Source organism: Simochromis diagramma, unplaced genomic scaffold, assembly GCF_900408965.1.
Source record: "Simochromis diagramma unplaced genomic scaffold, fSimDia1.1 OVJJ01000205.1, whole genome shotgun sequence".
In the NCBI taxonomy this organism is placed as follows: domain Eukaryota; kingdom Metazoa; phylum Chordata; class Actinopteri; order Cichliformes; family Cichlidae; genus Simochromis; species Simochromis diagramma.
In genome coordinates this window covers 849,281-862,963 of record NW_024386782.1, presented here as the reverse complement: position 1 = coordinate 862,963, position 13,683 = coordinate 849,281, and the positions used below count along the sequence as shown (strand labels likewise).

At 40.9% G+C, this 13,683-nt stretch overlaps 1 protein-coding gene across 1 annotated transcript; it reads left to right on the top strand.

Annotated features, from left to right (window-relative positions):
* Positions 1–680: 680 nt before the first annotated feature.
* Positions 681–13,007, top strand: copa (COPI coat complex subunit alpha). The gene is made up of 30 exons (XM_040014684.1): positions 681–879; positions 1,204–1,317; positions 1,413–1,486; positions 1,704–1,784; positions 2,308–2,384; positions 2,556–2,665; positions 4,547–4,656; positions 5,213–5,312; positions 5,519–5,737; positions 5,991–6,141; positions 6,350–6,416; positions 6,523–6,598; positions 6,779–6,861; positions 7,160–7,385; positions 7,521–7,659; positions 8,011–8,173; positions 8,340–8,486; positions 8,639–8,828; positions 8,919–9,014; positions 9,126–9,214; positions 9,378–9,501; positions 10,104–10,193; positions 10,318–10,421; positions 10,505–10,651; positions 10,777–10,917; positions 11,035–11,217; positions 11,401–11,511; positions 11,606–11,767; positions 11,893–12,087; positions 12,600–13,007. The coding sequence occupies exons 1-30, from the start codon at positions 840–842 to the stop codon at positions 12,657–12,659; spliced, it is 3,669 nt and encodes a 1,222-aa protein (XP_039870618.1). The 5' UTR covers positions 681–839; the 3' UTR covers positions 12,660–13,007.
* Positions 13,008–13,683: the final 676 nt, after the last annotated feature.

Genomic DNA, 13,683 nt, shown 5'->3' with positions numbered 1-13,683 from the left:
ACAGGTCGAAGAAATCACTAAAAGCCCCAAATTATCACGACATTCATGCCTATGAATGAGTGTGTGTAAACTTCTGACCACAACTGTATTTTGAGACGTTTAAAAAGGAAAAAAAATGTGTAGAAGTCCACTTTCTTTTCGTAGCAATCCTAGATTATTGATTTTTTTTTTTGCTTTTTGGGGGTTTTTTTTGTAATCCGGTGGAAACGCATTACTTCACACTACAGGCGCCCCCGCGTGCCACGTATCGTGTCTGCAGCAGATGACGTCATCAAATTATTACTTGCAGTCGGTTTTAGAAATAAGGAATTTTATAATTGTTTAGGAAGAAAACAAATCAATTTATTGATCAATACGTATTAAGTTCTTTTAATTGTAAATTTGTCACTTTAATCTCATACAATTTGCGAGTTCATGACATTGACATTTTAAAGAATAACCTCTTTGTCTCTTAGATTTTTACCGCTTTATTAAAGAAGCTAATGACTCTTTATCCGAGTCCGTATACTTATTTCGTACGTCTAGGAAGTGCTTAGCAATTTACAGATTAGATTTGTTATGACGGCATTTAGTCGCGGATGTCTTGTCTATGTGTTACATTTCTACGCGCCGCTGCCGTGGAACTTTCTGCGTCAGATTTTCGTCGCAAAACTTTATTGTTCAAAACCGGAAGACAAAACGGACTACGTGTCAGGAAAAAGGAGAATCAACTAAATGGGCGAAGGTGGTCAGGCCGCTTGATTCAACCAATCTGCAGAGTTTCGTCCTTTTTAATTATTTCCTCTGACTGAGTTTTGTCTCAGCATTAAAAAGAAGAGCTTTGCGGTTCACCAGTAACGATGTTAACAAAATTTGAAACGAAGTCGGCCCGTGTCAAAGGTAAGAGTCTGCTAGCTACTTATTAGCAAAGAAGCTAACGTTAGCTAGTTGACGTTATCGTCCTCGGTTGATTATTCAGTCAGAATTCTCTCTTTATTCTTGTTTTTAAATAGAGTTTTTTCTCCGACTGTCTGTAACTAATTTGTCGTTATTATGTCTTATTCAGATGTAGCGATAAATGGACAGTAGTTGTACGTGTCCTTAGCTGTCCGGCTAACATCACTTTGCATGTTTAAAAAGCCGCTGTAAATTAGGATGATGCTGGTCGTCTGAAGTGTAATAGCCTCTTCTGTAAGAGCTCTGATGAGCTGTTTTACATTTCAGGCCTGAGCTTCCATCCCAAACGGCCATGGGTTCTTGCAAGTTTGCACAACGGAGTCATCCAGCTGTGGGACTATCGGATGTGTACACTTATTGACAAATTCGATGAGCATGACGGTAAGACGGTGTTTTAGCTGGAGTACGTTGCTTTAGCTTACAAACTGTGTTATTAATGGAAATGAGGTGTGATTTAATGTGGTATCTCACATCAGGGCCTGTAAGAGGGATTGATTTCCACAAGCAGCAGCCCCTGTTTGTGTCTGGAGGAGATGACTACAAAATCAAGGTGGGACTGCTGTGGCATCAAGACTCTCATTAAATGTCATGAAGCTGGATAAATGTTGTTCAAGTGCTTATTTTTGTATTTATTTGGTTTGAGGCAGTATCTCATACTCAGGATTTCTAATATTTTGCCTAAACGTCAAAGGTGCTGCCATGTCTTAATGCACTACTGTAATATGAAACCTAGGTGAGAGCTGAGTAAATATTCTTGTTGTGTACAGGTGTGGAACTACAAGCTGAGGCGCTGTCTCTTCACCCTCCTTGGGCATCTTGACTACATCAGAACCACCTTCTTTCACCATGTGAGTTGTCCTGCCGTTTTAACATAGAAAATGGACAAGTGACAAATTAAAGGAAAACCTTGAACCTTTGACTCCCGCAGTGACTCTCATATTTTGAACTACTTGTCCAAATCAATGGAGGTATACAAAATTATCACCTTTTATCCTGTGAAGTGCTCTCTTCCAGAATGGCCTCCACCAATCTGGATTAGATTAAATTATGCAACTTGTATGTTATGGCTTTTCCAGTCACCAGATTTTAGCCTATCATTTAAGATATGTTGTCTCCAAGTCCAAGATAGAAATCATTAGTTGTATTTGTGATGGTGGAGCACTGTGCAAATGTAAATGTAAACAACACTAAAGCTGGGATTCAGTACAGTACTACATATTATGGTAAACACTTTGTCTTTAAGGGGTTTTCCTTTATATTGTCACCCCACTGGATTAGTACTTCTTTCTGGGGTTTTTTTGGGTGTTTTTGTAATTTATGTTAGAACAATTTAGACTTAAGTTATTACATTAATTGTCACCTTGCCTGTAGGAGTACCCCTGGATTCTGAGTGCTTCAGATGATCAGACGATTCGCATTTGGAACTGGCAGTCCAGGACGTGTGTCTGGTAAGACACTGTGTAAAGTTTAAACTGTTGTTTCTCACAACTTGCACATAGTTAGGATGTTTAATTGAGATTTTAAATAAACAGAAGAATGAAAATTGTTAAAATTTACGATAATGAAAATGAATGGTCTGCCCTGATTTCTTATGTTTCCTATTTCTTTCTTCTCTGCAGTGTGCTGACTGGCCATAATCACTACGTGATGTGTGCCCAGTTCCACCCATCTGAGGACCTGGTGGTGTCGGGCAGTTTGGACCAGACTGTGCGAGTGTGGGATATCTCCGGTGAGGGCCTAGGGATGGCAGACCAGAGGACAGCGGGCTGGGTTTTGGGGGAGGGGTTGGGAGCAGAGTGGTACAGATGAGGAGGAAGAAAACAGGAGCAGGACTGACGTGAAGTCCTAAACCTCTTCTTCCTCTCTAACTTGTAGAGGATAAAACTCTGTGGGCTGTTTGCAGAAACACCTCTCTTTTGATAGATGGTAAGAGAGTTAGATGCAGTGGAACACATTTATGGTGTGCTATTTTTAAATACAACACTGTAAATAAAAGCTCTGAAAGGAGAAAGGCCTTACAGGTTAGATCAGGGGTGGGCAATTCCAGGCCCAGAGGGCCGGTGTCCTGCAGGTTTTAGATCTCACCTTGGGTCAACACACCTGTATCACATGATTAGTTCGTTACCAGGCCTCTGGAGAACTTCAGGACATGGTGAGGAGCTAATTTATCCATTTAAATCAGCTGTGTTGGTTCAAGGACACATCTAAAACATGCAGGGACACCGGCCCTCGAGCCCTGGAGTTGCCCACCTCTGGGTTATACACAGTGAAAGGATAAAATCCACATAGATGGATAATTGGAGAGGTGTTTCTGTGCCTGTGCATGCTGTAAAAATCTTGTCATTTTTCTTTCTCCTGTTTCTTGTCTTTAGATTAACTGCACTCATTTGCTTTCATTTCCTTTCATGTGAACATGCATAAGTTCTAACATTCACCAATCCTGGGTTTATGTCATTTAACTTGAGCATGGTTGCATCCATTTGTACTTTTTTTTTTTTTTTTTTTTTTTAAACTTGTCTATCACATGACTTAACTGCAGCATGTCTTTTTATTTTTTTTATGATAAATACATAGTAAGTTTAAAGTTTAGCTTTAAGGGGGTCACTTTGCACTCATACTCACAATATAGAAAATCCATACTGCTTTTGCATCCAAAAAACATTAGTTGGTTAAAAAAGAGTTAATCTTTTTTATACACTTAAACTTTCTGGCTGTCCCATATTTCTATATGACCTATGACATTTGCACGACTGGCTCTACTATTAAAAAAAAATAACATGAAATACACTACAGGTTTATATTTCCTGTAGTCATTGCAACTTATTGTTGTCATCTTCATTCCTAACCAGTAATTGTGGCATTTCAGACTATACTAACTGCACGTCATGTAAACATTGTGACTGAAATGTGCATGAGCCTTTAAGAAAGCAAACTCCAAGACTCATAGTCCTGATACTCAACGCCCCATCGAGGCTCACCTTTACAATGCTAGCTACCACCCACTCCACCTCCATCAGCCAAGTCCACGCACTCCCTGTGTCCTCCTTATCCCATGCTCTCCCTGGAAACATCCACACCTGCACATGGGTTCCTAGTGTCATTTCTGTTTCCCATGTCATCTCTCTCTGTGCTGTTGTACTATCTGCTCACCACATTGTTTTAACAGGCAAGAATCATGAATACAAGCTGTGTTTTCTCCATCTTTTTTCATTTCCTGATCTTGCTGAGTCTCTGAAATAATCAGCTACCTTGCTCTGCTATCCATCCAAATCACAAGTTACTCCGGTTTCTTCTGTAATCTGATGATTAACTAAACCAATCAAAGCACTGTTGCAGGAATGATTGTTTCCAGACTCAAGCTGGCAGTCAATGAGAAAGCAGAGGTTGTGTTGGTGTGTTTCAAACCTGTGTGTGTGTTCAGTAGTACAAAAGTGCGCTCTGTTTTTTAAACCCCCCCTTTTGTGGCCTCTCTTCTCCAATGATGATTCTCCAAATTTGATATCTAAATAATGTGTATCTTGTTTTTCCCATGTTCCGATCCTCTATTGTGCCCTGTCTAATTTGGTTATGGCTCCCCCCCTTTGCACGCGGTGCTCTCTGATGGTTCCAGGTTTGAGGAAGAAGAACCTGTCTCCAGGTGCTGTGGAGACGGAGGTGCGCGGCATCTCTGGTGTTGATTTGTTTGGTGCCTCTGATGCTGTTGTTAAACACGTCCTCGAGGTGAGAAGCAACTTTGTAGCTTTTGTAAATGTTGTGGTCATTTGAGTGAATCGGCCTTTTAAAGGTTACCAGTGAGGGAGCCTTCATATGTTCCTGGTATCTCATTACAGGGAAATGTCCATTTGTAGTCTTCCGCTCACATATTGTTTGGATTTCCTGTTTGTTTGTTTGTTTGTTTGTTTTTTAATGATTAGCATTAATGAGGTTTCTTCAAATCATCAAAAAAGTCCATGATGCAGTTCTGTCTGGAAAACACCAGCTTTTAGCCCGACCTGACAGTTGAATCTGTGGGTTGTTTTTGTTTGTTTGTTTGTTTGTTTGTTTGTTTGTAGGGGTATGTGATTACGACTTAAGGTCAGAAATATTCAGTTATAGGTAATAAAACTACATTGCTTGGGTTTTGTTTTAATGTACTATTTTATGGTTTCTGTGTGATATATTATTTATTTAATGGTACTATAATGGCTTCACGGAGAGTAACACAGTTTAGTTTCATATAGAATGATGCCGTGCTATGACAGCTGTTTGTGTGACTTGAGCTTATGTTTATGTTCAGGGTCACGATCGTGGGGTCAACTGGGCAGCTTTCCACCCCACCATGCCTCTCATTGTGTCTGGAGCTGATGACAGGCAGGTGAAGATCTGGCGGATGAATGGTGAGTGACTTGACATGAGTGTTAGAAGTTGATGTTCACAGAAGCTAAAACCCCTGACTTTTCTGTTATGTGCCAAGAAGTAGGTATTTCATCAAGCTGACTACTTCACTAATTGTTTCCTGCTGTAAATGTTTCTGCTTCTTTTTTGTCTTTAATTATCTCTCCCCTTTTTTTTTTTTTTTGTTTTCCCCCCCACCTGTGTTCAGAGTCCAAGGCATGGGAGCTCGATACATGCCGTGGGCACTACAACAACGTGTCTTGTGCCATCTTCCACCCACGCCAGGAGCTCATTCTGTCCAACTCTGAGGACAAGAGCATCCGGGTGTGGGACATGTCCAAAAGGACCGGAGTACAGACCTTCCGCCGTGATCACGACCGCTTCTGGGTGCTGGGTGCCCACCCAAACCTCAACCTGTTTGCTGCAGGTAAGTGCTGACAGTGATCTGATTAAAACAGGAACATTAACAGTTCAAACATCAATTTGCAAAGTAGTTGTTTGGTTAGTTTTGAAGCTGATCCTTTGCATATCAGGGGAAAAAAAAAGATTTTAATGGTTCTCTTAAGTTCACATGGCCTAATAACAGGAAATGTCTGGCATGTATTTCCTGAGGAGGGGAAAAAATACAGTGTGTACGTGTGAAATTTGCACTGACGGATGGTTTGTTTTGTGTCCTTAAGGTCATGACAGTGGTATGATTGTGTTCAAGCTGGAGCGTGAACGTCCAGCCTACGCCGTACATGGCAACATGCTTTACTACGTCAAGGATCGCTTCCTCCGCCAGCTGGACTTCAACAGCAGCAAAGACACGGCTGTTATGCAGCTGCGCAGGTAGGTGTGGTGTGCATGAGATAGCATTTTGAGTGCAATTTCTTAGAATTCCTTTCTTAGACCAAAAAGAAATTGGTCTAAGAAATTATGGGCTAGTGCTTGTTTTTGTCGTTCGTGGTGTTTTCTTTTTTTGATTTTTTGTTTTTAAATGAAAATCTGTCTAGTTTAAAATAACAATTTTACCTGTTTTACCTTCTCCTTAACTTAGTGGGTCTAAGTTCCCAGTGTTCAGCATGTCTTATAATCCCGCTGAGAATGCTGTCCTGCTCTGCACTGTAAGTATCTCTCAGTGAAAATGCACTCGCACACATTAATCTCTTACTGCTCAGTTAAGTGTGTTGGTTCGCATCTGTTTATCGAAATGCTCTTTACCTCCTGCAGAGAGCAACCAACCTGGAGAACAGCACCTATGACCTGTACTCAATTCCCAAAGAAAGTGACTCTCAGAACCCCGATGGTAAAAAAAACAAAAAAAACAAAAAACAAAAAAAAACAACACTTTAATTATGTTTTTTCTCACACTCTAAAAACATTTGTTTGTTTTTTTTCCTTTACTTATTGAATGTTACTATATGCCTCCAGTTTGTATCTCCTTGAATGAAGTAACAAGAGGCTGCGTTTTCTTTTTAAATTCCAGCACCGGAGGGGAAAAGGTCTTCTGGTCTGACAGCCGTTTGGGTGGCCAGGAACAGATTTGCTGTGTTGGACCGTATGCACTCTGTAAGTGCATATGAAAGTTTACAAAGCAGTGAAATATATAGGAAATCCCTTTTTAAAAGGTTTTTTGAAAAGTTGGTTAATTCTATAAAAAGAACTGAAAGTGTTGATCAGTAAATCATTTGTTCTCTACAAATGATCGATCAAAGGCAGTCTGGCACGTTAATCTCCGAATGAAACAATCAAGAGTCCATTATGTGACTTGTGAAGCCTGCAAATTTTTGAAGAAAACTTTTTACTTTGCTTTTTGTCCTAATCTGTAATTATTCATCACAGTGCTTTCTTCATTTCTCCATTGCAGCTGCTGATTAAAAATCTGAAGAATGAAATTGTGAAGAAAGTCCAGGTGCCGAGCTGTGAGGAGATCTTCTACGCCGGGACAGGCTCACTGCTGCTGCGTGATGCCGACGGCGTCACGCTGTTTGACGTGCAGCAGAAACGCTCCCTGGCCACCGTGAAAATCTCCAAGGTCAAGTACGTGGTGTGGAGCGCAGACACCAGCCACGTGGCTCTGCTGGCTAAACACGGTGAGTGGATGAGATGAATATCTGCAGATATGACCAACAAATATTCAAACCTGAAAGTTTTCTCTGCTGGTTCTCAAAGGAAGCTCTAAATCTGATTTTTCTCTTCTTTTTTTTTTTTTCTTCCCTTCCCTTCAGCAATTATGATCTGCAACCGTAAGCTGGAAAGTCTGTGCAACATTCACGAGAACATCAGAGTGAAGAGTGGAGCCTGGGATGAGAGCGGAGTCTTTATCTACACCACTTCCAACCACATCAAATACGCCCTCACGTCTGGGTATGTGCTGCTTAGAAAAGGCAGTGTTAATTCATTCCCACAGGCACAAATCTCTGGGGAGAGAAACTTCTTAACACAGACCTGTAGAGCTTCAACAAAATAAGCTGTCACTGAGAAAGTTGTGAGCTAAAATGTTGACTTAGTGCTTGTTTTCTTTGATAGTGTTGTGCTCCCAGATGTCTTTTAAAATAAGCACAGCAGTGACTTAGAATAGTTGGAGCTTTGTTTTTGCTCAAATCTGTAACTTTATGTTTTAAATTCTCTGGACAGAAAAGCTCAAATCTTTCACAGTTAGAAAGCATCAGTTCAGTGTAAAATGTCTAACTTAGAATATTCTTTGTGTTCCTGTAGTGATCATGGCATCATCAGGACCCTGGACCTGCCCATCTATGTGACCCGCGTGAGAGGCAACAGCGTTTATTGCCTGGACAGGGAGTGCAGGCCTCGTGTGCTCACCATCGACCCCACAGAGTACCGCTTCAAACTGGCCCTGGTCAATCGCAAATATGATGAGGTCGGTTCTTAAGGGTGGTGTCCTTGAAGTGATAATCTGAGTATATTTAAGGAGATTAAACACCAGAACTGTGCAGTGTTAATCTGAGTTTCATATTAAACAGCATTACATTTTTGCCAGGAATCATTTGGTTCCTAATTCTGAGATCATTCCTGTTACTCTTCAGGTGCTCCACATGGTACGCAATGCCAAACTGGTAGGTCAGTCCATCATTGCCTATCTGCAGAAGAAGGGCTACCCCGAGGTAGCACTGCACTTCGTCAAAGATGAGAAGACGCGCTTTAGCCTGGCTCTGGAGTGTGGGAACATCGAGGTGAGCTGGCAGCAGTACTCAAAGACTGCTGTACCTATTCTATCATTTTTTTAAGATAAGGATGGAAGTCTTGTGCATGATGAGCTCTAATCAAATCACAGTGAGACCGAGATCCGTCTGCAAAATTAAAAATCTCATCTCTGTACTTCCAGGTGGCTCTGGAAGCAGCCAAAGCCCTGGATGAGCGCAGCTGCTGGGAGCGTCTGGGTGAGGCAGCACTGCTGCAGGGTCACCACCAGGTCGTGGAAATGTGCTATCAGAGGACCAAGAACTTTGACAAGCTCACCTTCCTCTACCTCATCACTGGTAACTTGGCCAAGCTACGCAAGATGATGAAGATTGGTGAGTGAGGATGTCTATTCTTTATGTTACATGTTGCAAAGGTGTGTATGCTCTCTTTCAGTATTTCTAATGGCTGTGTTGTTTGTGTAGCTGAGATCAGAAAGGACATGAGCGGTCACTACCAGGCAGCACTCTATCTGGGAGACGTCAGCGAAAGGGTTAGAATACTGAAGAACTGTGGACAAAGTGAGTTAATTTGTCAACATTCACTCATATTCTGTCGTATTTTGTTTGCCAGCCTTTATGGCAGTAAAATGACAAGTTATCATACAAAATTGTTTGTGTGCACGCTTGCAGAGTCTCTGGCCTACCTGACTGCAGCCACACACGGGTTGGATGAAGAGGCTGAGGCACTAAAAGAGACGTTTGACCCAGAAAAGGAGACGGTGTGTTCACAAAACATTCTTCCTACACAAATTATGGGAAACAATAACATGCAGAAGCAGTGAACCTAATATGTATTTTTTAACAATACAGTAATTCATGTTGATAAATAACATAATTATTGCTTAATTTTAATTTAAAAATGGTTTATTATGTAACTTTTAGGTGCCAGAGGTTGATCCTAATGCACAGCTGTTGCAGCCACCTCCACCCATCAACCCTCTAGACACTAACTGGCCTCTGCTCACCGTCTCAAAGGGCTTCTTTGAGGGAGCTATTGCAGCAAAGGGTAAGTCAAGAGCCACGATGGACTGAAAAGGAACATAATACTTTAAAGTTTCATCCATGTTAACTTTGTTCAAATGGAACCAAGAATGGAGACACTTAAGTACTTAATTCCGAACAAGGTTATGTGATTGGTTGGGTTTTGTCTGTTTGTTAGCAGGTTAGTCAAAAGTTGCATATGGAGCAAAACCTTATTAGAGGTGCAACTTGGCCCAACCTGAAAGTGATCAGCTGATGAATATTTGGAACGATTCTTTAGTATTGCTAGATAGGATAATGTTTGACATATCTTTGCAAATACATACCTGATTTAAATAAGAAAAACTGAGATATCCCTTTGTATTGTGATATTTTCTTGAGATCATCAATCTGGATTCAGATATCCAAAGACTCACGTCCATGGTCTGAGCTGAGTTTTCTGCCTGCACTTGGATTGCTTTTAAAACAGCTGGTTGTTGTGTGTTTTTTTTGTTTTTGTTTTTTTGTGGTTTTTTTTGTGTGTGTTTTTTTTTTTTTTTTTTTTTTTTTTTTAAAGGAATTCAAAGATGAAGTAATTGTAGAAACGTGTGGGATTTAATATGGGCACCTGTTGTTCACCTGTTGTAGGGAAAGCTGGTCAGATGGCTGCCGACTTGGACATGGATACTTCAGGAGCCGAGGGCTGGGGAGATGATGCTGAGCTTCAGCTGGATGAAGGTAAATTCAGACTGATTTTAACAAATCATTTTCTCTTTTTTTTTTCTTTTCTTTTTTCAAACTTTCAGTGTACTGCTTGAGCCTAAAAATATTAAATGTGTATCTTTCCCTCTCTTCTTCTCAGATGGCTTTGTGGATGCTCCGGAAGGATTAGGAGAGGAAGGATTGGGGAAAGAGGAAGGAGGAGGATGGGATGTTGAGGAAGACCTGGATCTTCCTCCAGAGCTGGTGAGAGAGAGAAAAATTCTCATATTAAATGTGAAAAGAGTATAAAGTACTCAGCTTTATGTTATCTTTACACCAATCAACAGGATGTACCAGTTGGTGCAGGTGGAGGAACAGAGGACGGCTTCTTTGTCCCACCAACCAAGGGCACAAGTCCAACCCAGATGTGGTGCAACAATTCCCAGCTGCCAGTGGATCATATCCTGGCCGGCTCCTTTGAAACTGCAATGAGGGTCCGCTCATATTGACAGTGTTTTCCAACACAGTTTATTTATTTTTGCTTCCCTTTGATAACATATATCATCGTTTAAAAAGGAAGGCATAAATGGTTAATTACTGTTGCTTGTTTCTACCATAGCTGCTCCACGACCAGGTTGGAGTTGTGGACTTTGGCCCCTATAAGTCGCTTTTCATGCAGACTCTGTCCAGAGGACGCACATCTTACCTGGGGCTGCCGTCCCTGCCCTGCCTGCGTGGGCACCCACAAAGGAACTGGAAGGTACAGCTGTCTATTTGGTGGATGTATTTTTTTATTGATATATCTGTTCCTTTTCTTAGTTTCTAATTGATTCCACAAAATTGAAAATGACTTTTTTATCTTTGATTTTCTTCTCAGGACTGTGGGGCAAAGCAGGGGCTGCCTGCTGTGGGCCTGCGTCTCTCTGATCTCATCTCCCGCCTGCAGCAGTGCTACCAGCTGACCACAGCCGGACGATTTGAGGACGCCGTTGAGCGCTTCAGAGTCATCCTTCTGTCTGTACCCCTGCTGGTGGTTGATAACAAACAGGAGATTGCAGAGGTAAGCAACAACCATGCCTTGAACCTGATCTGTTTAATCTCTAAAGTCCATTTGTAATGGACCTAATAAGCTTGCCTGTATGATCCTCATGGCTCCTGTGGCTTTCAGATAAACTAATTTTGTTGACATGCTGATACACATTTATATGTGCTCAGATACTTAACTGGGTTGTATGTGTTTTAGGCTCAGCAGCTGATTACAATATGCAGAGAGTACATAGTGGGTCTGACCATGGAGACTGAGAGGAAGAAGCTGCCTAAAGACACTTTGGAACAGCAGAAGAGGTTGTGTGAGGTAAAAAACACAATGAAGCTTTCACTGATTCACACAAAAAAAATCACCAAAGCATGATGAAAATGTTCAAAAAAAATGTTTGTTTTCCTTGCAGATGGCTGCTTACTTCACCCACTGTAATCTCCAGCCAGTCCACATGGTGTTAGTGTTGCGCACAGCTTTGAACCTCTTCTTCAAACTGCGTAACTTTAAGACAGCTGCAGGCTTCGCACGACGTCTCCTCGAACTTGGGCCCAAGCCAGATGTTGCACAGCAGGTTGGTTGTTCATCACTCATAACTTATTTTTTTTTATTTTATAATTGTCTTTATTAGATGGCCTTTATTGTGCTGGTGTCATTCTCTTGCCATCATCTCCTTTGCAAAAATATTTCCTTCTTTAGACTCGCAAGATTTTGGCAGCCTGTGAGAAGAACTTGACAGACGCCCACCAGTTGAACTACGACCCCCACAATCCATTTGACCTGTGCGCTGCCTCTTACGTTCCCCTGTACCGCGGACGCCCCGTTGAGAAGTGCCCTCTGTCTGGAGCCTGCTACTGCCCCCCTTACAAAGGCCAGATCTGCAGGGTCACACAGGTAGACCAAACAAATGTGTATATAAAATTTTAGGGACCATCATTTAGTAAAGGAGAGAACATTTGGTCTGAATGCTCAAGTTTCTTGATCACTCATATCTGAAACTGTAACCATCTTTAATGAGAACACCTGGTAAATTGTTTGTGTGAAGGTATTTTCTCTTCAGTCAGGGAATAAGGGCTAATAATAATTATTAATAAATAATATTAATACAGTAATATCTGTTGAAGATTTGCAAGAAAAAAGGCAATAATACTATCAGTCAAGTTCACTTTCATCTTAGTGAGCGGAAACCTTTTCAAATCTTCAGATGTGGTTGTCATGACAAGATAGAAGTGGTTAATTTTATTAACCACTTCTAAGTTCCTACTTCTATTTTTATATCATTAAATATGCTGCCTTCACTTTTCCTTTTTATTTATTTAAATGCCCATCTCTGCTATAACTACCCCCCCCCCCCCACCCCCCCCCCCCCCCCCACAACTAATTTTTAATGTTTCCTCTTTTTCTAGGCGACGGAGATCGGCAAGGACGTGATTGGTCTGCGTGTGAGTCCACTTCAGTTCCGCTGAGAGGATAAAAAAATGAAAACACCTCCACTCTTACTTTGTTGTAGTAATGATACAATTATTTGCATGAGAAATGGAAGCAGTTATATATGTGTTTGCTCACAGTGCTGTTAAACCTCTTTAAATCCTTTCTCAGCTATCTATTCCTGTTCATCACTGATCCTACTAAAAGCTTTTTGTTGTAAGTACTGCTGCATCAATAACACAGTACTGTGTGCTTTATTAGAGCTGTAAAACCGTACTGTTAACCCGCTCCTGACTTGTATGACGTGAATAATGGAAAATGAACAGCAGTACGCTGTGTATCTGTCGGAAACGATAAAATAAAAAGGTCCTTTTATGAACACAAATGAAGTGTGTGAGTTGGGCCATCTTTGTCGTGTTTTTAATACGCTATGCTGTCTGCAGAAGGAAGTGAAATGGGAACATTTGATGTGCACCTCAAGGATGAGTCATGAGGAATGAAAATGGAAAAGCCTACACAGTGAACTGGCTCCTTAGTTGGCATTACAAGTTGAAAACAAGGGGGTGACATTCACAGTCAAGTTTGTTATATGGTTACCTGTTACACCTGACCCGATTCTTGTTAAATACTGAAAATGTGGTTAGTTCCTTTTATAATGTGCAAAGTTCTCATTTTGACAGAGTCTGCCCTCTACCTGTAAAAGGAAGCACTGTCATTATTACCCAGAACACATTCTGGCAAATGTTAGAAAAAGTTGCACTTAAAATAAAAAAAAAAAAAAAAAAAGAAGAAAAAGTGGGGGGAAATATATAATCTCTCTTTCATTGAAAGGAAAAGAAGCTCATCCCACAGGATTTTGAACACTTTAATAAAACAAACTAAAATAAAGGCTTTATTTATTGGTTAAAAGCTTCAGTGGCTTACATTACATTAAATTCATTCAACTACTGATTTATTTTAAATGGATTTCCCCCTTACTTACAAGATGTTTTTGATAACTGTACATTTAGCATCACAAGTCAAGTCAGTTTCTGCTCTGCAGGACTGTATCACTCCCAATGT